This window comes from Xiphias gladius, chromosome 5, assembly GCF_016859285.1.
Source record: "Xiphias gladius isolate SHS-SW01 ecotype Sanya breed wild chromosome 5, ASM1685928v1, whole genome shotgun sequence".
NCBI lineage: Eukaryota > Metazoa > Chordata > Actinopteri > Istiophoriformes > Xiphiidae > Xiphias > Xiphias gladius.
Window position 1 is genome coordinate 4523157 of NC_053404.1, and position 23886 is coordinate 4547042.

General features: G+C 38.1%; 1 protein-coding gene across 1 annotated transcript in view; it reads left to right on the top strand.

Annotated features, from left to right (window-relative positions):
• Positions 1-11019: 11019 nt before the first annotated feature.
• Positions 11020-23886, top strand: part of LOC120790172 (collagen alpha-1(XXI) chain-like) — a 29458-nt gene continuing 16591 nt past the window's right edge. The window contains exons 1-17 of the mRNA XM_040127523.1: positions 11020-11054; positions 12240-12364; positions 12626-12762; positions 13160-13279; positions 14308-14424; positions 14642-14828; positions 16435-16600; positions 16725-16947; positions 17091-17168; positions 19059-19232; positions 20523-20600; positions 20736-20747; positions 21071-21160; positions 22578-22631; positions 22747-22800; positions 23023-23033; positions 23718-23771. Of these exons, the coding sequence (XP_039983457.1) occupies positions 11020-11054; positions 12240-12364; positions 12626-12762; positions 13160-13279; positions 14308-14424; positions 14642-14828; positions 16435-16600; positions 16725-16947; positions 17091-17168; positions 19059-19232; positions 20523-20600; positions 20736-20747; positions 21071-21160; positions 22578-22631; positions 22747-22800; positions 23023-23033; positions 23718-23771 (1715 nt within the window). The remainder of the gene's footprint in view (positions 11055-12239; positions 12365-12625; positions 12763-13159; positions 13280-14307; positions 14425-14641; positions 14829-16434; positions 16601-16724; positions 16948-17090; positions 17169-19058; positions 19233-20522; positions 20601-20735; positions 20748-21070; positions 21161-22577; positions 22632-22746; positions 22801-23022; positions 23034-23717; positions 23772-23886) is intronic.

The window sequence follows — 23886 nt, forward strand, 5'->3', positions numbered from 1 at the left end:
ATATAATGGTGTATGAAATCAAGGAATACAAGAATGCTTGTGATGTCCAATTCCCATGAAGATATCAGCTACTGAGGAATGTAAACACCATTAATTCGCAGAAGGAAGATAATCATAGTGAGAAGCTCCCGGAAACATGAAACAGTAGTGTCTTAACAGTCAAAGCCAGTCGAAGGAGGTGTAATGATGGTAGTGTACTTACCGTTAGGCCCACACTAGGAGGAGTATTGAGTTGTTATAAATTTGATTGTTTAACTGAGACATTTCAGTTGCTCCCGGGACCAGCTCGGTTTATTGAACTCTGTTTCAGTATACAATAAATCTTCCTCACATTGAACGCTGAATATTGCATAGTGTATTATTTAAGACTATGAACCGCATGGAAGCGAATCTGAACCCATCTGGCCCTGGTGAAGGTTTTCTCCCGCACTTCTATTTTGTATGCATGTTAAGAAGTAATGTAGCACAGTGGTGGAAGAAGTACTCAGATTTTCCATTCAATTTCCATACTTAAAGAACTTACTTAAAAGAAGCAATACCACAATTCGAGATCCTCTGTTACAAGTAAAGGTCCTACATTTAAAATTTAACTTTAAAAAAAGGACAAGTAAAAGTACCATTACAGTATTAACATCAAAATATACTTAAAGTAACAGAAGTAAAAGTACTCACGTACAGAATCCCCATTTCAGAATAAGTATATTACATCACTGGATTATAATCAAGTAGGCATTATGTGTACATCACTTTAATGTTGATGCTGGTAAAGTTGGGGCCAATTTTAATTTCCTAATACTTTATACTGCTGGGTAACGTGTGAATTCCTCCCTGCAGATCAATAAAGTCCTATCTTAATCTATAATATTACAATTTGTTGGTTATAGTTTGTATTATCTGAATCTGCGAAATAACTAGTAGCTAAAGTTTTCAAATAAATGTAGTTGAGTAAAACAGTAGAATATTTTTCTCTGTAATGTAGTGGCGAAGAATTATAAAGTAAGCAAATGAAGTAAAGTACCTCAAAACGGGAATTCAGTACAGTACTTCAGTAAATGTACTTAGTTGCTTTTCCACTACTGATACAGCATCTGGCTTTTGAGGAAGATAATGGGTGAAATTGATTTGGTTAAAGTACTGTAAATGGTGATGATGTTTCGCTGACTGCCACTGAGGCGATACTCCAGAGAAAAAAGGTGATAATTACAAATAAAAGGAACACAGAATGGGCAAATACGGCTACTTGGTGCAGCTTTACTGACTTCGTCTTTGTTTGAAGATGTGTTGGTCAGTAAAAGTAGCCTCTCATGTGTCTGCCTGGACTGGACCTAAATAGTAAAAACACAGCCTCCGTTTTTTCCTTTACGATATGAGATCATTGAGGTCATTTGTGTATTGGTTTTCATTCATTTGAATGATTCTGTCTAAAGCTTTAACTCCCTGTAGTAAGAAAATAAAAGAGATAGAGACAGCAACGGTAACAAATGTTACCAAAAGTTTTAAACCTTTCCTTTTCATCCAGTGTTTTTATTATCATGTGGTTTCTTGAATGCATTCCATAAAGCATGGTCCATTATTCCTGAGAGGCTTTTCAGACACCCCCCTTGGCCTTCAGTGATATTCGTAATACTGAGAATGAAAATAGTGAATGTCAGCCTGCATACTGCTGTGTTGTATTTAATATGTAGCCACAATTTTAAGGCCAGAAGTTCCTCCCTTTCCTGGTCTCCTAAAACATATCAGAGAGCATGTATATTCAGCAGAACAGTGAATGTATTTCAGGTGCATGAAAAGGGGAAAACAATACTGTCATCCATCCCAGACTGACTTGTATTATTGCTTCCTTCCTCTGCCTTCCTGCCTTCCCCTGCAATAAACAGAAACTTGGAGCTTATCATAGTCCTCTGTGTTGTCTAGTCCTGTGTGGTCTGGTCGGAGAGGAAGTAAAGACACTTATTTGAATTTTTTTTTTAGTGCTATGTTTTTACTGTGTTTTTTTTTTTTTTTTGGTCATTGTTTATTTTCTGAGCTTTATGTTAAGAAAGCCCCGGCAACAGTAAAGCTTTTAACTAGAACTGAGGGAGTAGCAACCCTGATCACAAGGGTCTATGAGAACAACTGCACTGTGTGGCTCCAACAGGGGGCAGCTGCAGTTCAGGTTTCCTCATCTTTGTACAAACATAGTGCTAAAAGCAGCTACATGGTCTCAGTGTGCCTTTGTTAAAAGGTACCAAATCACTGTTACATTTGATTTAAAGCTTTGTTATAGAGGCAAATTGTCAGATTTTTTTTTGCTCTTGTCCAGAAACACATTTCTTCACGTTCATATGGTTGCACATATTGACAATTGGAGGATCCCAGTACAGCCGTGCCCTCTGGCCATAATCTGCCACGCAGCCCCTTTGGAGAAGTAACATGTTCAGTCACTTACAGGCAACTAGACAAAAGTTACTGAGGGAGTGTTGCTTGTTGTTTATCTCCACCCCCCGTTTCAGCTGTGTCTATGGCCCCAAATGTTTGTGCAAGTGTAAGTGAGTTAGCTTAGTTTGATTGTTGATGACGTGACAAATGTATCCTGTTATAAACCATAAGACATAATTTTTTGATCTTCAAAGCTGGCTAAATGTGTTTTGGGGGCTGATGACAGGATTATTTAGAGGATGCGGCTACCATTATGTAGCTATATTTTTCCTGTTGTCACGATAAAGCCCATAAAAAGACCAAAACCACATTTGGACTCAAATGTTGAAGTTGAATGAATCTGATTCTTGAACGAACAATAACAAAGTAACTCATTTGAATCTAGCAAGGCTACCATGATTCAGGTAAGCAAGATTCCTTCAGACACTTCTGACAGGGAAGAAAAAACAGGCGTCCTAAAGGGAAAAAGTTCACTCAAATCCAAATTGTGGAGAAGCCACAAAAGCCACATAAGATACCTTGAACCTTGTGCTTGTTGTGTGTATAACCTCTGGCAGTTTCGGTAAACTTCAACTTGCATTTTTTTTACTTTTTCATGACAGAACCTTAATGAGAAACACGCATTAAAAAAGAAATGCAATTGCAGAGTTCAACATTACACATGTTACGGGTCACAAATAAATAGTGTTACATTTTTTAGTAATTTTTGAAGTCATTTAAATTAATTCAGTCATTTCTAAAACACTGTGGATTAACCCACATTTACAGCCCTAATAAAAGTACAGGAAAAGGACAGCATATGCGGGATAGACTGAAAATTAATTATAATGCAAGATTGTAGTGAAAAATCATCTGATTCTCATTTTCACAATAAAGTTTTTAACATTGTAACATGTAAATCTATTTAGTAAATTTTAATTATTTCTGAGTCAGCAATAGCTAAATCATCACTTTATTACAGTGATTAAATATGTGCTGTTTCATCTCTTGCATCACACAGTGCTTCTTTAAGCTGCAGTTTAATGAAACTCCTGTATAGCTGCAGTAGGAGTATGCTGACCACAGCACTTCCCCAGTTTATGGTGTGACTACAGATTATGGTTTCAAAATAAGAGCATTCTGTTAAATTAGTCTGAATTAGTTAGAAGTTCAAGTTGACAACCTTTAAGTTGTTATACTGGTACTCTAACCTAGCCTAATAATGTGTCTTTATAAACCATAGGGTGATTAAAAATCCTCTGAAACTGTTATCTGAGTGATTTTCATTTCATCTTTAATATTGAATTGATAGCAGATGTGTCAAGTGATTTTATATCATAACAACTGAGAGTTAGATGCTTAAACACACAAACACTAATGCATTTTTCACTGTGATCAGCCAACGCATCCAATGTGAGTGGTTGTATGTGTGTGTAAATCCATCCTGGATCCACATTAGCCTCTGTAGTGTCATATTCTGTGGTGAAGTTCACCACGATTTCTAAAGGCTTCCCTGACACTCCCACCACTCCCTCTGCCAACCAGAGGGAGGACTGTCACTACTGAATAAGGACTTCAGTCTCTTCACTTTCTGTTCTAGCAAAGTGGCATCATCATTGGCTTCTTGCAGCTGAAAGAGAAAGGTAAGGCCCTGTCATCACCTTTATGGCATTCTCTGTTATGTGGAGGGATTCAGTGGAGGGTGAGCCTGCCTCATCAGAGTGCTCAGTGTTTGATGTGTCTGTTCAGGCTGAGATCATATTTTGTGACGTATATATTATACTAATCAATACCAAAGTGGGGCTATTTAAATGGAGACAGTGTTACAAAAGCATCAGTTAGTTATTTTTTAGGGAATGTAAGTGATCTCTGTTCATGTTGGTCGTTGTTTTTTAGTCTGGCGGTTGTAGTTTCATTTACTACTTAATCTGCAGCTGTATATGTGGTATCTATGCATGCATATATGTATCACCTCTGTTTTTTAGTAATCTTTTCCAAACTTGATTTTACCATGGCATGGGTTTGGTTTGGCCACAAGTGACCAGCCATCAGGACAATGAGAAGTCAAGCTAAATATACAGTATAACTGCATACATCAACGTCTGTGATTATGGGTAAGCAAGGTCCTCTGCTTTAGCACAAGGCAGCAGTCTCTCTCTCTCTCTGGCTCTTGGCATTTCAAAGATATGCTGTTAGTTAAGTCTGTAGCCAGAAATAACTTTTTCTTCCATTCTAATTACTGTATGTACAACTACAGAATGAATTGGAAACAATGGCGAAGGTGTGTGGGGTGGTTTTCTAGATAGTCACGGGATAAGACACCATTTTTTGGTTTGAAACATATAGCTTAATCTTATGAAGATCATTTCATTGCTGAATGTCAGAAAAGCATTGTCTTTAGTCACCAATTACCTGTCATTAACAGGCTTTACATGACAGCTAAAATACTTTGGTCGCTGTAGTTATTTTTGCTTTTAGCTATTCGTGCCATTGCATAACTTAAGGCAGAACTACGTCTGTAGAGTTTGAAAGAAGAAATAGCAAAACCTTCCTTGTACAAAGGAAAAGTACAATTCACAAGCAATAATACACATTTGCTCAGTTCAGATACAGCCTTTCTTGGTCTGGTATGGCCAGTCACTATTGGTAGCAAATGTTAGCTAATAAGAGCAAAGTTTAGATAGATATTGCTGTTTAACTGAAATTAAAGAACTGAGTTAGTTCTCTGACTTTATGACTTTTCTTTACTTTAGCTGTTTTTAAGATTTAACTTTATCCTTTAGTTGTCAGCAGAAGTTAGATAATATCACTTTATTACCTAAATCTAAAGAACCATAGCCGTGCTTCTGCTTGCCCCATTTGTCACCTTAGCACTTGGTTACCTTACAATGTTCAAGCCACTGCAAACTGATTTTCATAACCAAGTGTAATGTATGGAAAGTAATGAATGGAAAGTTGTAAAACTGCATTCAAATCTAAACATTTTTTCCAAAATGCTATGGAAAATGGTCAGTAGTTACATAGAGCATATGTAAATGACGGTAAACAGGCTTCAATGTGAAAGAACGCCGGTCTTTTAAAGAAGGTATTTAATCAACTTAAGTACTTAACCACATTGACAAACTAATATCCTGACCCAACATCTCATAATTTATTGCAACGAAAAAATAATATTTTCAGCCATCAGTCAGAAATGTAGCAGATTCGAGCATATTAAGGATATATAACAGTACTGGAATTTCTCTCTACAGTCATCTTTGTTTCGTAAACCAAGTAAAAGCACTGACAAATCCCAACATCTGTGCACAAGGAATGTTCTGTGATGCTGAAGCCAGTAGAGGCGGTTGATGTGGCTGGTATACTGCACTTCTAGTTTGCCAAATGTAGAGTGAGGTTTGGAGGAATTCAGGTTCAGTACCCACCTAACCCCACTTTGTATCTGTAATGACTAATGTGCTTTAAAATGAAAGAGTGAGGCAGTGAGGAACGGATGTATACATGGATCTGAGGAAGAAAAAAAAAAAAGAAGTGTCTGTGCAGTTTTTTTCAGGATCCTAGTAGATATACTTTTAGAAATAGTGAAATACATGAACCATTATGAAGTGGCTTCCTGTCTCAGTGTTAATCATTGTGGCCTGACAGCCATAAATTTTGACTCCTGGTCCTTCTCATGTTGAAAATATCCCCCATCTTCTCCTGGGTATTTTCTTTTAATGACAGATTTGTCCTAAAATAAACAACTGTTTGCACTATTTTTGCCCATTTAGAAACTAAACTATGCTTATTACAAAGCATTTCTCTTGCATGTTCTCTTGCAACCTATCATCGCACAGGCTTAGTTGCCTTTTGATGAACATATGTCAGTATACAGTATTTGATTGAAAGCTGCAGTGGAGCCCTTGTAGAGCTGACCACTGGAGACAAATAGTTGGCTAGAAAAAGTTTGTCTTATCATTATCGAAGCTCTGGTCTCCTCCATGAATAGAACTGCTATAAACTAAAGAGCTTCCTTAGAGCTGCACTTGTTTTCTTTTATTCCAACAAGTCCTCTTATCTTAACAATTGAATACACAATACATGAAAAACAACCCATGTTTTTTATCTGATCTGCCATCTCTACTGGAAAGACAACATCGACATTGCTCCCAAAACTGTTACACATCACAATCATATAAGTATTTCCTGACCTGTCACCGCTATGGTTAATGTTTGGTGAGGTTTATACACAAAAACTACTTGGTCAGTGTTAGAGAAAGATTGTGGTCATGGTTAAAAGAAACCAAAGCTGACTGTTGGTAAGAAACAGGAAGTGAACAGCGGTCTCCCTCGTCAGTCACACTTTGTTGTGCCATCTATCCACCCTGTCCTCCTGCCGATGAGGTTTTGTTCACACCAGATTAAACAAGGTTCTTGTCCATTAAACGTAAATGTAGGTAATATTTAGGAATTTAAACGATGACTGATACAATTGTTTCTCCTAGTAGGACTGCCTATTTTATTCCCCATTCAGTGACTACAACACAAATCTTTAAGCTGATTAAATGGAAGGGATAAACCGTTTTCTTATGTCCTTTTTCCCACAAGCTGAAATGAATGACAGAGTTGCAAACTTTCTTTGCATTGTGAATATCTGTATATGTGTGTGTGTGTGTGTGTGTGTGTGTGTGTGTGTGTGTGTGTGTGTGTGTATGTGCATGTGTGTGTGTGTGTCTGTGTGTGTGTGTGTGTGTGTGTGTGTGTGTGAGTGCGCGCGGTGGGGATGACTGGAATCAATCTGCAGGGGGCACATTTAGGAATTGCAGATTTTAAGTACAACTTAATATTACAGCAGCTGACTTCATTGATTTTCTGTGACATATGCTGCCTGCATGGGATTCCAATACACCTTTTTCACGGTAGACATTTTGGCTTGTCATAGCAGGAACAGCGCAGGTGATAACACACTACTAGTTTGGGTTTTGGAACCAAAAATTTTGTACATTGTAGCAGTGAGGGAAGGCAGTTTCGGTTCCCTGTATACTGTATGGATCTAGTATATGGAGAGAATGGCAATAAATTCTACCTATAATTTTCAGTGTTCACTGTTACCTACTTTTAGGTTATAAAAAACAATTTATATGTACTATTTATCATCTCTTGTCATCTGACTGATTAACAATAAAACTTCCTAGTTCAGCCTGCACGCATCCACACAGTCCTCAGAAGATGTCTGATCAGGCCCGATAAGTGAAAACATCTGTATGGGTGAACCCAGGGCCTGTGACACGAAAAAAGAGAGAGAGAGGCAAAATAAAGAAGAAGGGAGAAGGGAGAACAATTCAAGACAACAGCGATAAAGGAAATACACATTAACAGCTGTTTTGGCCAACAAGGTAACAGAAGCGTAAGGTAACAGCAGTGGACACTGACAAATGGATTCGTAGAAAGTGAGTTGGTTTTGGATAAATTTAAAGGGCAAGATAAATGCCAGTCAATTCAAAGGCATTGGCAATAATCCTACCCCATTGCTTCAAGCTGTTAGCAGAGGGTCTAGGAGTCCTTTTTGGATCTCTATCACAGTAGCGTATCTTATATGTGGCTTGGTGGAATTGACCTATGTTATTAACCTGAATAAACTCACTGGTGATAAAAGTTTCCAATTCGCTGCTACAATAGCTGTTTGCCCAATTTAAAGAAACTGCTATAAAAAGGGACCCTTTTGATAAATTTCACTTTTTCCACATGAAACCAAGTAGATACCCATACAATCAACCCACATGGGCCCATGTTAATGAACACATATCGGTTGCTTATAGTGCACACAGTCCACATTTAGCCCCGTTACAGTTCACCCCTTTCAAGCACATGGCGCACTTGTTACTCATGTTGCCCAAATTATAATTTATATTGGGCTTCACATGTGCATATTGACTGGGCACTGAGACAATGTGATGTCTTCGGCAGTAATGAAAAAAAAAAAGGACGGGGGACAAATAAAAAAAATAGAATATGAGTGCAGAAACACACAACAAATGCAGATGCTTCCAATGAAGCAATTGACATCCAATCATGCTCTGTGGAATGTATAAAAATGCCGAGTAGGTCCAGCTGATTCTGATTTTGTATCAAGATGGCAAGAGGAAATGATCTAACTGACTTTGAAAGAGGGTTCATTGTTGGGGCATGGATGGCCTGAGCTTCACTCTTAAAGACTGATCGCGAAGCTTGTTCATTAGTGAAATATGTAAGGAAAAACAGAAGGTGAATGAGAATGTCAATGCAGGACGTGATCAGACTCTGTCAGCAAGAACGGTCTGTTGACAGTTACATAGAGAGGGATGTTATGGTAGAGCTGCGGTGCATAAACTCCAAATTACAAAGACAAATGCACATATAAGAGGTCAGTGGGGCAAAACTATAGGCAATGGTCTACAGACTAGTGGAAAAAAGGCATATTGTCAAATGATTCATCCTTCACCAAATTCTCAACGAGTGGGCAAGTGCATGTATGGCCTACACCAAGAGAATGGTACAGGCCTGAATGCTTTACCCCTACAGTGAGGGGATACAGGGGTTCTATTATGCTGTGAGGGGCACTTTGATTACATGGTTTGGGTCTGCTTGTCCCCTCAGAGGGCAGGGTCACTGCAAATCATTACAAAGTTGTTCTGCGTGATTAACTTTATCCTCTGATGAAACATTTCTATCCTGATGGGAGTGGTCTCTTCCAGGATGACAATGCCTCCATCCATACGGCACGAGGGGTCACTGAGTGGTTTGATGAGTATGAAAATTATATGAATCATATGCAATGGCCTTCACAGTCACCGGATCTCAAGTCAATTGAATACCTATGGGAGATTTTGGATCGACGTGTTAGACAGCGTTCTCCACCCCGTTAATTTGTCACCAATCTGTAGCTATTATCTATATTAATTCTATAATACTACTACTGGTTAATATACTTTCTATGAGCAGGGAATTGCACTGAAGAGATTATGTTTTACCAGTTTAATTTATTTTGTTTTTTCAGTCATTTTCAATGTACCCTTTGCACATTGCAATGTTTATATTATACTGTTAACCTATTGTTTTTTGGTGAAAAAACATTGAAGTAACAAGTGGAAGTACATTCCATAACAGCAAGCCAAACACAGAAAGAGAATGAGGTTTACAGGAGCTGGGAGGAGACTTTGTGAAAGAAAGGTTGTGGTAGCTGTACTCTCTTCAGCTCACTGATCCTCCCTTGTCCTTAAAGCCTATGCCAGCACACTGCAGCCCTCTCTGCCATGTTTAAATTTCTGTTTTCCCATCCCAGCATAGTGCTTTTGTTGTTATTTTCTCCAGCCCAGCCTTGTGGTTGGTGGAACCATGTCTCTACTGCAAAATGAACACAGGAAGAGCTCCACAGAAAACACACAAGATCATACGTTGTATAGCACAACATTAAAAACTCGTAAAAGCATTTTACAGGAAAGAGGCGGAAGAAGGAAGACCAGTGGGTCAGTGGAATGGAAAAGAGAGAGATGTAGTGATTTCACAAGGCAGTCAAATCTCATTCTCAAGCCATATACAGTACTGACAAATTTGCTTTTTGTAGTTCTACAACAAGTGTACCTAAAATATGTACATTTTATCTTGAGGGTGGTCTTTGAGGACAGATTCTGAGTCAGTAGAGTCACAGTTTATCCTCTTGGAATGAAGAATGATGAATATGCTTAACCAATTTCATAGGATATCATCTGTTCCATATGGACATTTTGGCATGTGGATGGTGTAAAAGTGTCCAGAGTGGTAAAAGTTCATCCTGTGGGGAGCATAAGTGTATTAAATTTTTTTTTTTAGATCAATCTGCTGATTAGATTGTGACATTTCTACTGTACAAGTGAATATTTTAATGATGGTGGGGCTAGACAAAAGCTCAAGGGATCACCAAACACATTAAGAATCATCATTTACTTGTACTGAATCTCCACGGCAAATTTCAGTTAAACATGACCAAGTGTTACTTATAAGTAAATTTTAACCTGATGGTGACTGGAAAAAAGGTCAGAGGGTCATCAGAATTAATAGGAGCCATCCTCTGGGGAGAGTAAATATACATACAGTGGGGTCCAAAAGTCTGAGACCACTTGGGAAAGTGGTCGTAATTACATATTTTGTGGCAATCTGGCCAATAGCTGTCAAATTACAGTCCAAACTATAAGTATTTGGACAGTTACACATTTTTGCTCTTCTGGCTCTGTGCTTGAGCACGTTCAATTTGAAATAAAATAATGGATACTAAATTAAAGTTCAAGACTCAGCTTTAATTTGAGAGACTAGATATACTATAGATTTATATCAATAGGGAAAGAATTGTGTGTTAAATATAGCCTTTTAAGCACATAGTGACCAAATTGCAAGGGTTCAAAAGTAAAACATATACAACTCGCAACACATGGTTGGGACCTGCCTTTTAGATTAAGATGGAGTTGTGTATCAATATGAGGAGTAAAGAGGTGACCATGCAAGTGAGGGAGATAATAACAAGGCTCAAAAAAAGCAGAAATGTAACATAGAGATATCAAAGGTAGTTGATTTGCCACGATCAACAGTTGGGAACATTGTAAAAAAAGCAGGCGTGCACAGAAAAACTAGAAAATGGCATACAACCTGGTAGACCAGCTACCCAGGATGTAGGCGTACATGTTTCACTGTCATCAATTAAGTGAAAACTTAATGACCAAAACCTCAGACGATTCACCACAAGATGCAAACCCCTGGTAAACTTCAAAAACAGAAACGCCAGGCTGCAGCTGCTTCTGCAGTCAAACATGGTGGTGGTTCTATTATGGCTTGGACATGTATGTATGTATGTGAACTGGCACACTGGCATTTGTTGATTGATTTCACTGCTGACAGAAGCAACTGAATGAATGCAGAGATACACAGGAAGTTTGTGTGTACTCAGATTCCGTCAAATGCATCAAAACTCATTGGACGGCATTACATCGTTCAGGAGGAAAAAATCCCTAAATGTCAAAGACATTTTTGGGATGATGAGGTGAAGTATCCTTGACTGGCCAAGTCAATCACCTGATCTCAATTTGATTGAGCTGCGTTTCATTTGCTGAAGACCAGACTAAAGGCAGAGAGACCTCACAACAAGCAAGAGCTGAAGGTGGTTGCAGTGAAGCTCTGGGAGATCATCACTAGGGAAGATACAAAGTGATTGGTGATTTCTATGCGTCGGAGACTTCAGGCAGTCATTTACTGCAAAGGATTTTCCACAAAATATTAAATATGAGGATTTTGCTTGGCTACATATGTGTCCAGTTACTTTTGAACCCCTAAACGTTGGGCACTATGTGTTTAAAGGGCTATTTCTCCCAAACAGTTGTTTCAATACTGATGTAGAACTATTCATATTAAAGCTGAGTCTTGGCACTTTGATGTAGTATCTATTGTTTTATTTCAAATTGAATGTGCTAAAGCTCAGAGCCTGAACAACAGAATGTGTGTAATTGTTCAAATGTTTGAACTTTATCTTTGTCTGGAGTAAAGTGCTGAACTGACAGACTGACTGACCAACATCACCATCCTCAGGTAATGTACCGCTAATGGGGCGATACATATCTGTTCTTTTTATACCGTGATGTTTTACAATCAAACATCTCAGTTTCACGAAGAGACACTCATACCTCTGACGGTACATTGTTTTTTTGTTTCAATGTCCATGCATTGCTACTTCATGAGTTATCAAACAGTGTCTGAAAGGGCCAAGGCACCTCTGCAGCAGCACCACACCAAACGTGTGAGCCAAATCTGTATTTTTCATGAGTTACCCCTTTGAATTGTTTTTCTTTTCAACTCTGATTTAGTCAGGTCACACTGGACACAGCTGGACAGCTTTCGTACAGAGCCATGTTGTTTTGGTTAGTGTGGAGTGCAATATTGCTACTGACCCCGCTGGAGGCTGCAGAGGAAGACGATGATTTCCGGGCAGGTAGGAATGACACAGTTAAAACCAAACAAACTAAAACTTGTGAAAACACAAGCAAGTGGCCCGTATTATATACCAGTATGACTCTTAGTTATACTCAGTATGACCAGCCTTATTTGATTATGGATGAAATATTTACATTAATAAGATTACAGCAGCATTTGAATAGGGAAATTTAGATTTGTATCATTTGTATAGATTTATATCAATTATCTTTGTTCATTGTGTATGTGTTTTTGTGTGTGTGCATCCATGTGAATATAGGCTGCAGCACAGCTGTAAATGACCTGGTGTATATTGTTGATGGCTCATGGAGTGTTGGGTTCTCTGATTTTGACATTGCCAAGCAGTGGCTTATCAACATCACCAGCCAGTTTGACATCAGTTCCCACTACACACAGGTACTATAAACCGTATTATACTGTGTGAACTGAGCATGAATACTATACTCACTATACTTACTATACTATACTTGTGCAAAGTTTTTTTCTGATTGTATTTCAAACTTTAATTTACCTTCCAACTGAGATTGTAATTTCCATTTCAAATCACATTTGGCTGAAATTTTCCTTTAAACTTGAAGTGCGTTTAGCTGTACCAAGGCAGATTCTGCAGGTTTTCATCAAACTCTACAGCACTGGATTTTACTAGGATTATGGCTAGTCTCTTGATTATCATCTAAATATTTTCTCCAGCTAAATCAATGACATTTTCTACAGTATCTATATCAGTTGCAAGCTTCAATTAAAACAAAACAAAACAAAATTCTTGCATTTTGTTGTGTTGCGTCTGCTGTAGTTGGCTGTGGTCCAGTACAGTGACACACCTCGTCTGGAGATTCCTCTGGGGAGACATCAGGGCGGAGCAGAGATCATCCAGGCCATACAGAGCATCACCTATCTGGGAGGAAACACACAGGTAGGACAGCAATCTTTTCTCTTTACATCTGTATTACTCCTAATTTGCATGCAGTTATTATGAGAATATATAATTCCACTGTGTGTTCTTATCATAGTGTATGTTCACACTGAAAACATTTAAATGCATACATATTACAGTACATACACATCAATACATAAATCCTTTTTGATGCTTAAATAGATCCACTGATTGGAGAATATTTTATTAAAATAGTTTTTATTTTAAAAAATAGCCTGTTCCTTTATTACATTAAATATTTAGTTTGCTCCTGTTGACAAAATGACCAAACTGGGATTGTAGTGACTTTGCACCAGAAACACAGTGATTCTGAAACATGTAGTCTCTGTGCAACACAAATAATTTAGCACAAATATGAATATGGAATACGTTCATTAACACATAACTTGGCAGTTTTCATGGGTGGGAAGCCGATGAGGGTTCACGACCTGGTTGCTGTTCTTGTGACTCCTGCTGTTTGACCGGGGAACCAGGATACAGAATGGTGGTGGAAGAATAAAACAGGCTTTACTCCTAAAATTTACTATAAAAGGTCCAATGAAAACCATCACTACTTCCAGTACTCCATCCAAAAACAAGAAACTAATAAAGTGGAGCAGGCTGAAGCTGTTTATGAAGAGGCACACTACACTTAAGCATAGTCCACGAGTGCCAGCATTTGCTCACCACAGTTGCATCTGTAGCAACATGACCACACAGCGACACAAACACAGGAATGGTCAATAAACATACAGGCATGCTAAGTTTGTTTTGCATCATATGCTCTTTGAAAAATATAATAATGTATCCTTCTATTTGAATTATACATTTCACATTTTGGCAAACAGTGCTTTATCCTGTTGTAATCTGCAGCAGTAGTCCTCAAATTTCCCAAGGAAATTTAAAAAACTTTTTTCTTTTTAAAAAAACTAAAATGTAATTTGCACTCTGTCATGCAGTAGTCAGTGGCTGAGAACTAATGAATAGTCCAGTTCACATATGTGATCTCTCACTTCCATTTTTTGCAGACTGGAAGGGCCATCAGATTTGCTGTGGACCATGTCTTCTCCTCATCCCAGCGGGCCAGCCAAGTCAAGAACCGCATTGCTGTGGTGGTCACTGATGGCAAATCTCAGGATGATGTGGTAAATGTCACATTGCCATATTCAATTGTAATACTTTTATTTATCCCACTGTATATGAAAGCTGTTTACTGAAATGCTATATATTTTGTTTTTGTGAGATTGTTCTTTCAGCAAAAAGCTTCTTTCAATCTACCTGTTTCCCCCAAATGGAAAGCCACTTTCTTAAAAAATTGGAGGCTCATTTTCACCATAGACAGCCTGCTGTATGCTTCATTAGGTGGATGCCAGTATGGAGGCACGAGCTCAGGGTATAACAGTATTCGCGGTTGGAGTTGGCAATGAGATCACCACCTCAGAGCTGATATCCATCGCCAATAAACCTTCATCAACCTATGTCCTGTATGCTGAAGATTACACCACCATTGACCGTATCCGAGATTCCATGGAGCAGAAGCTATGTGAAGGTCAGAAGATTGAGTTTACCTATCTGCATGTCTTGTTTATCAGGTGTTTTCTCAGTTTTCATGGAGGGACGCTGATCTCCGACTCTAGTCATAGCCACTGGCTGTGAGCACAGCCCCAGTAGGGCTTAGATTAGGTTATGGCTAGGTGCAGGGTAAGGGTAAAGGTAAGATTAGATTTGGCTCTGATTGAGATAGGAGGAAACACATTTCGACAGGGAAACAGTCTCACTAATCAAAACAGCCAGAAGCTAGTTACAATCAGAGCCATAACCACAGCAATACCCAGAGCTATAGCTATGTCCATAGTCTAATCACAGCCAAAACCTGTCACAATCAGAGGCAGTCAGTCATATAAATTAGCCTCAGTTGGTTATCATTACATTGCAATGACAGAGACTTGTGGAGCTGAAACCTTGAGTGACCATGACATACTTTACGTTTGGACATTATGACTAATTTACCGTTAATACCAATTTACGTTTAATTAAGCTTCTCATTCTCAACCTACAGTGGAGAACAGACAAAATAAGCTAACATTAACTAACGTCACAGTAAAAACACTATTATCTAGCTAAGTGCAGGGCTTAGAAAAAATATATTCATCATTAAGTTGCCACGACTGCTAAAATGTAACAAAATGTACCTACATGGCAAGCTATGAATTCAGTTAATTCTCAGCACCTAACGTGAGCCTATCCCCACAGCCAGATACAACCAGCCCCAGCACTGGGCACGCCCACTCACTTTGTTGTCACAGCCAGTGTTATGGCTATCGTTGGAGCTTGGCCCTTCTGTTCTCCTAGTTGCAGTTTATCCTTTCTTATGTTGCGACTAACTGAGCTGATATTGACAGCTAACATTTCGGTAGCATAACTGAGTCCCAGGTATTGGCAAGAGTTTCTTCTCACTACGCCTAATATAATTACAATATTGTGAAAGGGATAACTGTTATGAGATGAGCCCACTGAAAAAAACATTAGGTTCTTTCATCTATTTTCTTTTATGGCACAGGAAAAAAGCTCCGATAAACCATTTTGCTACCTGCCTAGCACCAAACAACAAAAAGAGTTGGAAACTAGCTGTTGAAGAAAGTTGAATTCCTTACTTACCAGCTAACAGCTAAAGAAAATAGCCCGAGAAAGATGTTTTTTTCAGGAGACGGTGGAAGGTGGAGACCAAAACAGAGCTATACGGTGAGCGAATATTGGACTTACATTTGAATGGTTACCAGAAACACAACTCCCAATGAATGCTAATGTTGCTCCGCTTGAACACGGAATTAGACTTAAAAATATTATGAGGGGATAAACTATTGCAGGTGCATGTCTGTCAAATTGTTTTAGAGCTCCCTGTCCCATATGTGGCAAAAAAGTTAATAAACCCTTTAGTTTTTGTCACGTTTTCAATTACCATGTTACCATGTAGCTTGTGTTACCATGTAGTGCATGTGTTAGCTGCACCTACGCTTTACCTTAATACATTGGATATGTTGTATTGTTGTATGAGATCCAGCTTTCCCATTTTAAATTTTCCACCCTAAAAAAATATTCTTTTTAATGTTTAATTAGTGGTAAGTTCTCTGATTAAATTACGCTTTTCTTTCTAGAGTCTGTATGTCCAACCCGAATCCCGGTGGCATCTCGTGATGAGAAAGGCTTTGAGCTGATGGTGGGCATGAACATTCAGATGAAGGGGAGGAAGATCCCTGGCTCTCTGGTTTCCGAGACAGCATATGCCCTTACTGCCTCCACAGACATTACTGAGAATACCAGGTAGCATAATGTCTAAAAAGTGTAATGAAATTCTTAAAAATCTATCACATTGCATATTTTTTGCTTCTTTTGTTTTTACCAATTATTGTTCATATTTAGTTATTTTACTTAATTCTTATACTAGGGAGATTTTCCCAGAAGGCCTCCCTCCGTCCTATGTGTTTGTAGCCACTCTGCGCCTAAAGGGGCCTTCTAGCAAGCTGACCTTTGACCTTTGGAGGGTGCAGTCAAAGGATAAGGAGATCCAGGCTGCAGTGACACTAAGTGGGAAAGACAAAACTGTCTCCTTCACCACCACCAGTTTAACAGAAAAGGAGCAAAGAGTCATCTTAAAAGCTGGCTTTCAGGTTTGTGTTAGGTTTGATTTTGATGTCCATACCAGATTAATACGGGAAGACTTTCTCACTTGCCTACTTGCCTTTTTTTTTTGTTTTTTCCTGAAAAATGCTATTTTTCCAATATGCTCAAGTGCCTTATCTCCCTCCATCAGTTGGTCAGTGTAAAGTTGTTCAAGAAACAGGACTACACCATTGCCTTTGAACATAGCTACAAAGAATCTACGAGCCCGGTGCTGTAAAAGTACCTTGACCAAACCAAATGAACAACATACACGCAGATTAAACAAAAGTATTACCCTGAATCACTTTACATCCTGCTTATCTGCAAACCAAAGATCTTTACTTGCACAGCTGAGAACTGGTATTCTTCCTCTGGCTATTGAGGTTTGCAAATTAAAAAAAGTTTGAGGAAAACATAATGTCTGACCGGTGTCAATTGTGAGTTCCATTTTCTTTTATGTATGGTACACAGTATGATGATTTTAAAAAGTCAAGTTTTCCAAAATCCTGAAGTATTCTGATTTACAGATGATCAAAACTTGGAATGGCTGTTTTGATTTGTTTAAGTTGTGTCTCAAAAGCCTGGTAAAGAATGCAAGTTGGGTTATTGAGTAAGTATTTATAATGATTTCTTCAGTGTTATACAGTACATGGTTTTTCAGCAATTTATGTATTTTGTTGTAGACATGAATGTCTGGAAATCGGATTTTCAAAACTGCTCAAATTGGTTTTATCTATTTGTTTTTTTAAATTTGATTAATTCTTTGGACTTTTCCTGGTATTGTTTGAAAAAGATATATACAGTATTCTGCATCTGGCATATATTAATTTTTGGTGAAAAAAATGATACAACTATACATTGGCAGAATGTCATTTAAAAAAAACAAACAAACTTTTCAGTGCTTTCTGGTGGACAAAATTTGTAATGATTACAGTGTTTCTAAATAACCTTAAACCTTCGGCTTTTCTGTATTTCTTCAACATCTGGTTACTTATTGGCTGACAAATACACAGATACAATATATCTGCAATAAGTTAATATTCGCTGATATATTGGCCTGGCCAAATTAATTAGTCTAAATGTACTTTTAAGCCCACACAGGTTTGGTGTAGTTGTATGCATGGCACAATGATAACTCCTTTATTCATTCATCATTTGAGAGAAATAAAAAACTACATCTATCTATATCAAGCTGAGACCAGGCACAACTCATCAATTAATTAGGGGAATTAGTGTTGCTCTGTTTCTGTCGGATGTGGAAGTAAAGCTAGTCGTGCAAACATATTAGTAAACATGTTACGATATCATGTCACAGCTTATCAATAACTTAAATTGAGACATTACAACAAGACTAACTTTAAAATTAAAAAATTAAAAACATTAAAATTCTTTTTGTCTTGCCATCTAGTGGTCAAAAATGACTTTATATAAATATCATAACAGAGTAGGCATACTGGTTAATATAAAGGACGTACTGTGCTACCATTTGTTATTTTCCTGGGGTGCCACTGAAAGAAGGTATTATGTTGTAAGTGTGTCTCCTCCAAACTTGGGTTTTCTTCATGTTTGTTGGTGTGAACGGACCAGACTGGGATGACTTGCAGAGAGCCAAGCTAGCAGCTGTTTAAACATCATCCCCTGATCAGTTCAAAACACAGCCGAACCGGTGAAGATATAAAGTGATGGAAGCCAGGAGGACGCTCAAAGGAAATGTTTCCTGCTCTAAACCACTATATTTCCCCTGTGGAATTAGTTGGTGGATGTGTAGTCTTTCTCTGTATGGCTTGAGCCTTTAAGAAAAAATTTCTTAGGGGAAAAAGGAAAGAGTTCTTGGTTGTAATACCTCACCGGTAATAACTATTTGTGGAGCATTTAGGGAGTACACATTTTGGGCCTTACTGACAAATTGGATTAGATGAAAACACATGCACACATAAGTCTGCCGACAGAAGTGGAAGGCTGAGTGAAAGAAGATTTGACAAGTTAATAGCTGTTTTCACATCCAACTTTGCTCATGAATGGAAGCTTGAACAAAGATGTGTTTCAGTCTGGCAAATGAACACAATCTCAGTTATTATGTCTTTATATTTGAGATAACCCTACTTGTGCCTTCTTTCAGACTTTGTATGATGGAAAATGGCATCAGCTCAAACTGCTCGTGAGGCCTCACCAGGTCACCAGCTTCCTTGACGATCAGCTGATCGGGGAATACATGTTGAAACCGGTGGAGCCCATTTACATCAATGGTGAGACACAGGTGGCTAAGAGGAGAGGAACAGACATCACTGTGCCTGTGAGTACGAAGCACACCCTAGATAACACTACAACTGAAAGGTCCAATTGCCCTGAATTTATTTAGACACCAAGTGCAGGTGAGAGCCTGCTTGATTCAAGAGAGGACTGGAGTATATTTAAATGGGTTGTAATAGTAGCCACTAGCCATGATCGTCAAACTTAAAGCACTAATAGCTAGTTGAGAAAACTGAAGCAAAACTCAAAATGTTATCGACATATGTTGTTGACATTTGGTTTAGTACATTCAAACACTGAATGGATGAATGTAACATAATTCAATAGTGACAAATACCACACAAAACTCCGAATACAAAATGAAGTGATCATTCCAGTGACAACCTATTCATTTCCATACAACTTACTGGGAGACAAATTTAAGATCCTGAGCTGATGTGAAAGGACAACGGTGTCACCCAGAAATTACGTTTACACTGCTAATATGCAAAATCATGTACGTTCAAAGAAAATCACAGTAACACCTGAATTACATTTTATGATAAGATAATGGGAAGTTTCTTGATGAACATCCATCAGTCACAAAATGTTCACACTGAGTGTATCTGCAAAATGCTCACTGAGGACGTTTTTAGTTTGTTTTGCTGACAATATCTGCTATAGCAGTACAAAATCCTCTTTTCAGTATGATTGTTGTACACATGTTTTATGGTTATGTTTAGGTACTCAAAGCACGTGTTTAAGGTTAGGGAAAGATTGTTGACTTCTTTAAATATAGAAAAAGTCAACAATACTTTAAGCACCACATACAATTTTAAGATTTAAGTGAAGCCAAATGGAAGCTGAAATTGATGTGGATTGAATGGCTGGATGCTTCAATACCACTTGTGTGCTGCCGTTGTCTTGCATTTGGTGTGAATTAGGGGTTAGTTTTAGGTAAATGTTGCAACGACTAAGCCACCGGACAGATGACGGAATGGATAATTAAGAGAGAGATTTTATTACAGTGTAATCTGTGATGGTGAAAGTCTGACTTAATAAGGAAGCTTTCTAGTTACTAAAAATCACTAAACTAACGATTATAAAATATACAGTTTGTTAGCGCAGTTTGTGACTGAAAAGGGGGCAGTTTTGGATTTCAACTCACAGACGTGATTTTATCACATTTTGGCTAAAAATATAGATATAAAGGATACACTTGTTTACCCAGGACTAGTTATGTTATATCTGTATTTTTAGATGTCCTATTTTCAATATTTAATGGCAATAACCCAGGATTTTTTTAATGAAGCAAGTTAGAAATCACGAGATTTTTCATATTCTTTTGATACAGGTGGAGATTCAGAAGCTTCGTCTGTACTGTGATCCTCATCAGAGTGAGAGAGAAACAGCTTGTGAGATCTACTCTGTGGTAAGATCTCCACTTTCACCAACCTGAATCTACAAAGTTCACCTTTTTTTAACTTAAAATTCTGTATATTGCCGTATACATGAGGCTAAGATGATAATAACCATTATTTTGCCCTGTCCTTCTTGTGGTGTACAGGATGATGAAAGGGTGAGTGCAGTTTCTATCCTGTTTATCACATTTTTATCTGACTTTAATTAAAAATATTTAGCCACAGGTAATGCAAAAGTAATGATATCACACCTAATGAGATATTACATAGCCAATCACTGGCTACATTTATAACTCATGCAAAGAAGTCTTCTTTGGAAGTGACTGAAGTTTGACCTTTCAGAAGAAAGTCTTTTTATTTAAACCATAGCAAAACCTTAAGGTAAAAATGATTTTTTTAAAATGCCTACACCTTACTCTGGTTGCTATCACCTAAATGTGTTTTTGTAATGCTTTTCTATCTCATGTTTGTGTTTCCTCAGTGTCCTCTGAATCGAACAGCCACAGTGGAAGAGGAAGACTGCAACTGTGTAGTCGAACCACCAGGGCAGTGTGGCCTGCCAGGACGTATGGTACACACACACACACACACACACACACACACACACACACACTGTTCTATAAGTCTTAAAGGACATGATATAGGACTTATCTCTTGCCCTTCTATATATATATATATATATATATATATATATATATATGTATATGTGTGTGTGTGTGTGTGTGTGTGTGTGTGTGTGTGTGTGTGTGTGTGTGTAGCTGCCTAACAGAATGGGTAGACTTAAATTCAACTGATTCCAAACCTCTGTTCTTCTTCTGCTCTTCTTCAGTAACACTTAACTCTAGTTTGCAACATTATATAGTTTATGGTTCATTAGAAGCCCCAGCACTTTATTTCTGAATATGTCATTTTACAAGTTTTGTAAAATTATTATTTTTTTTAAATCAGAGATTGAAAAAGATGAAAGTGAGACTATGCTGCTTTTGAAATGAGACTATGCTGCTTTTGAAATGAGATCTAACATATTCTTTATTTCACCAATGAAAAGTTTAACTTATAGGCAATAGAACACACCACTGTTAAACTGAATACACACTGAGGTTTTGTTAATACTTGGTCTGGTATAACCAGCAGCTTAAGGTGGCTAACGTTGCTAAACTTCAGAGAGATATTGCTGGTGTAACGGACATTCCTGAGCCAGTCCACTGACTTGATTACACTTTGCAACTGTTACACTAGGTTTTTGTATTCACAATTATCCCTTCATTGCCACTTGTGGTCACAGTGGCTTCTGTTCAACCAAAGTTACAAAGTCATGGCTTTAATGAATAAGCCCATTTATTAATAATCTTTCATTAGTCTGAATTTTTTAGCATGTACTATGTTGATAGTCTATAAACAAGAGTCTAATGCCATGCTAGTGGCTCTCTAAGGCTGTACATTAGAGTGGTGCTTTTAGCTAAATGCAAACATAAGCTGGCTAACGTACTCGTGAAGGCAATGGTAACATGCTAATATTTAGCAGGTATATTGTTTACCATGTTCACCATTTTCTATTTAGTGTGTAGGCATGCTAACATTTGTTAACTTGCACAAAATAAAGTACAGCTGAGGCTGATGGGAATGTCGTTAACTTTGCAGGCATTTGTCCATAACCCTAAGTATTGGACAAAAGTTATCACAATTCACTGGGATGGGAACATGAATGTCTGTACAAAATTTTATGACAATTCACCCAATTGTTGTTGAGACATTTCGCTCAATACTAAGAAATTTCAACCTCATGGTCATGCTGGATGACAAGTCAGGGCATCACAAAAGTCAATGTGATCATCAGGAAACCATAAATGTCTGTATCAAATTTCATGGCAATCCATCCAGTAGTTAGATAGATAGATATTTCAGTCTGGGCCATCCAGCAGTACAATTCTCTACTGGAAAAAAGAATATGTTTCTGTGCGTTGTAATGGAGTGTTATAATTCTGCAGGGATTCCGAGGGGAGAAAGGAAGGGTAGGACCACCAGGGCCTGATGGTAAACCTGTAAGTGCTGATCAGTTCCTTCCACTGTACCTTTTTCAGCTCTTCATACTGTTGCTACCAGTCTTTAGGATACATACACATGATGGAATTCAGTGTAAACCGTCTCTGTCCCCAGGGTAAAGACGGGACTCCTGGGGAACCTGGCTCTCCTGGATTACAAGGGATAAAGGTAAAAAATCTGTACATTACAACCCTTTTGAACAGCCACAGTAAAAATACCAATTTCTACCTTGATTTAATAAATTACAAAATCCATTTAATTAAACTCATGTCAACTCCAGATTTGCAGGGCTGTTAAAATACACGATGTGTATGGCCATTTGTTTCTAAAATCTTTGTCCAAATGATAGTTGCTGCACCTTCCTGTGTGCTCCACATCTCATCCTTCCAGATCCTGCCTCAGTCTGTTGAAGCACTGGTTTGAGCTTTAGTTGGCCAGTGCATGCAGACTCCTTCACCTTTGGTTTCCAGAAACCTCAGGGTTGATACCCAGTTAAAGTCTGAGAAAGACATTAAGTCAGTTATTCGTTATGTTATTTTTAATTGAGAAACATCAAACATCAATTGCTTTGTCTCTTAATGTCTTGAATATTGAAATGCCCGGTATACTTGTTTAAGCCAAATTTCTACTGCACTACTAAGACTTCATAGGGTTCCCATATTACCCCAATGATGGTTTCCATTACACTGGGTGCCTGGTGAATTTACGTCTCAATTCAAAATCTTTCTAAGTAGTTTAAAGGCTCCATGATATATCAGTTATTTGGATAGCTATTAGTCAGCTATTTGGACATTACTGGAATGATGCTTCAAATTTCCATTATCATGTATTACAAACAACATAATGGATTTTTAAAGTGATAACACTGATTGTTCAATTTAGTGAATGCATTTCTGACTTTGATTATGAGCACTTACCTACTGCCTTACCTTGGGTGGTTCAGGGTGAAGGTGGCCCTGCAGGACTGACAGGGAAGCCTGGTCTACAAGGTAACAAGGTAAGTCCTTAAAGCAGCAGTTGTATCAGTAATGTGACTTTTCTGCTGCCAGTACTGTCAGTTACCTTATTCTACCTATGTTGCTCAGGGAGAGAGAGGGGAGCCAGGCTTCCCAGGAGAACCAGGATCCCCCGGAGCCAAGGTGAGACTACTTTTGTTCATCTCGTTATAAAGATGTTTACCAGGAAATTATCTAAAAACATCAATCTAAAGTTGTTATCAGTTGTTACTTGCTCGGGGCATCCTGGGAGCCTAAT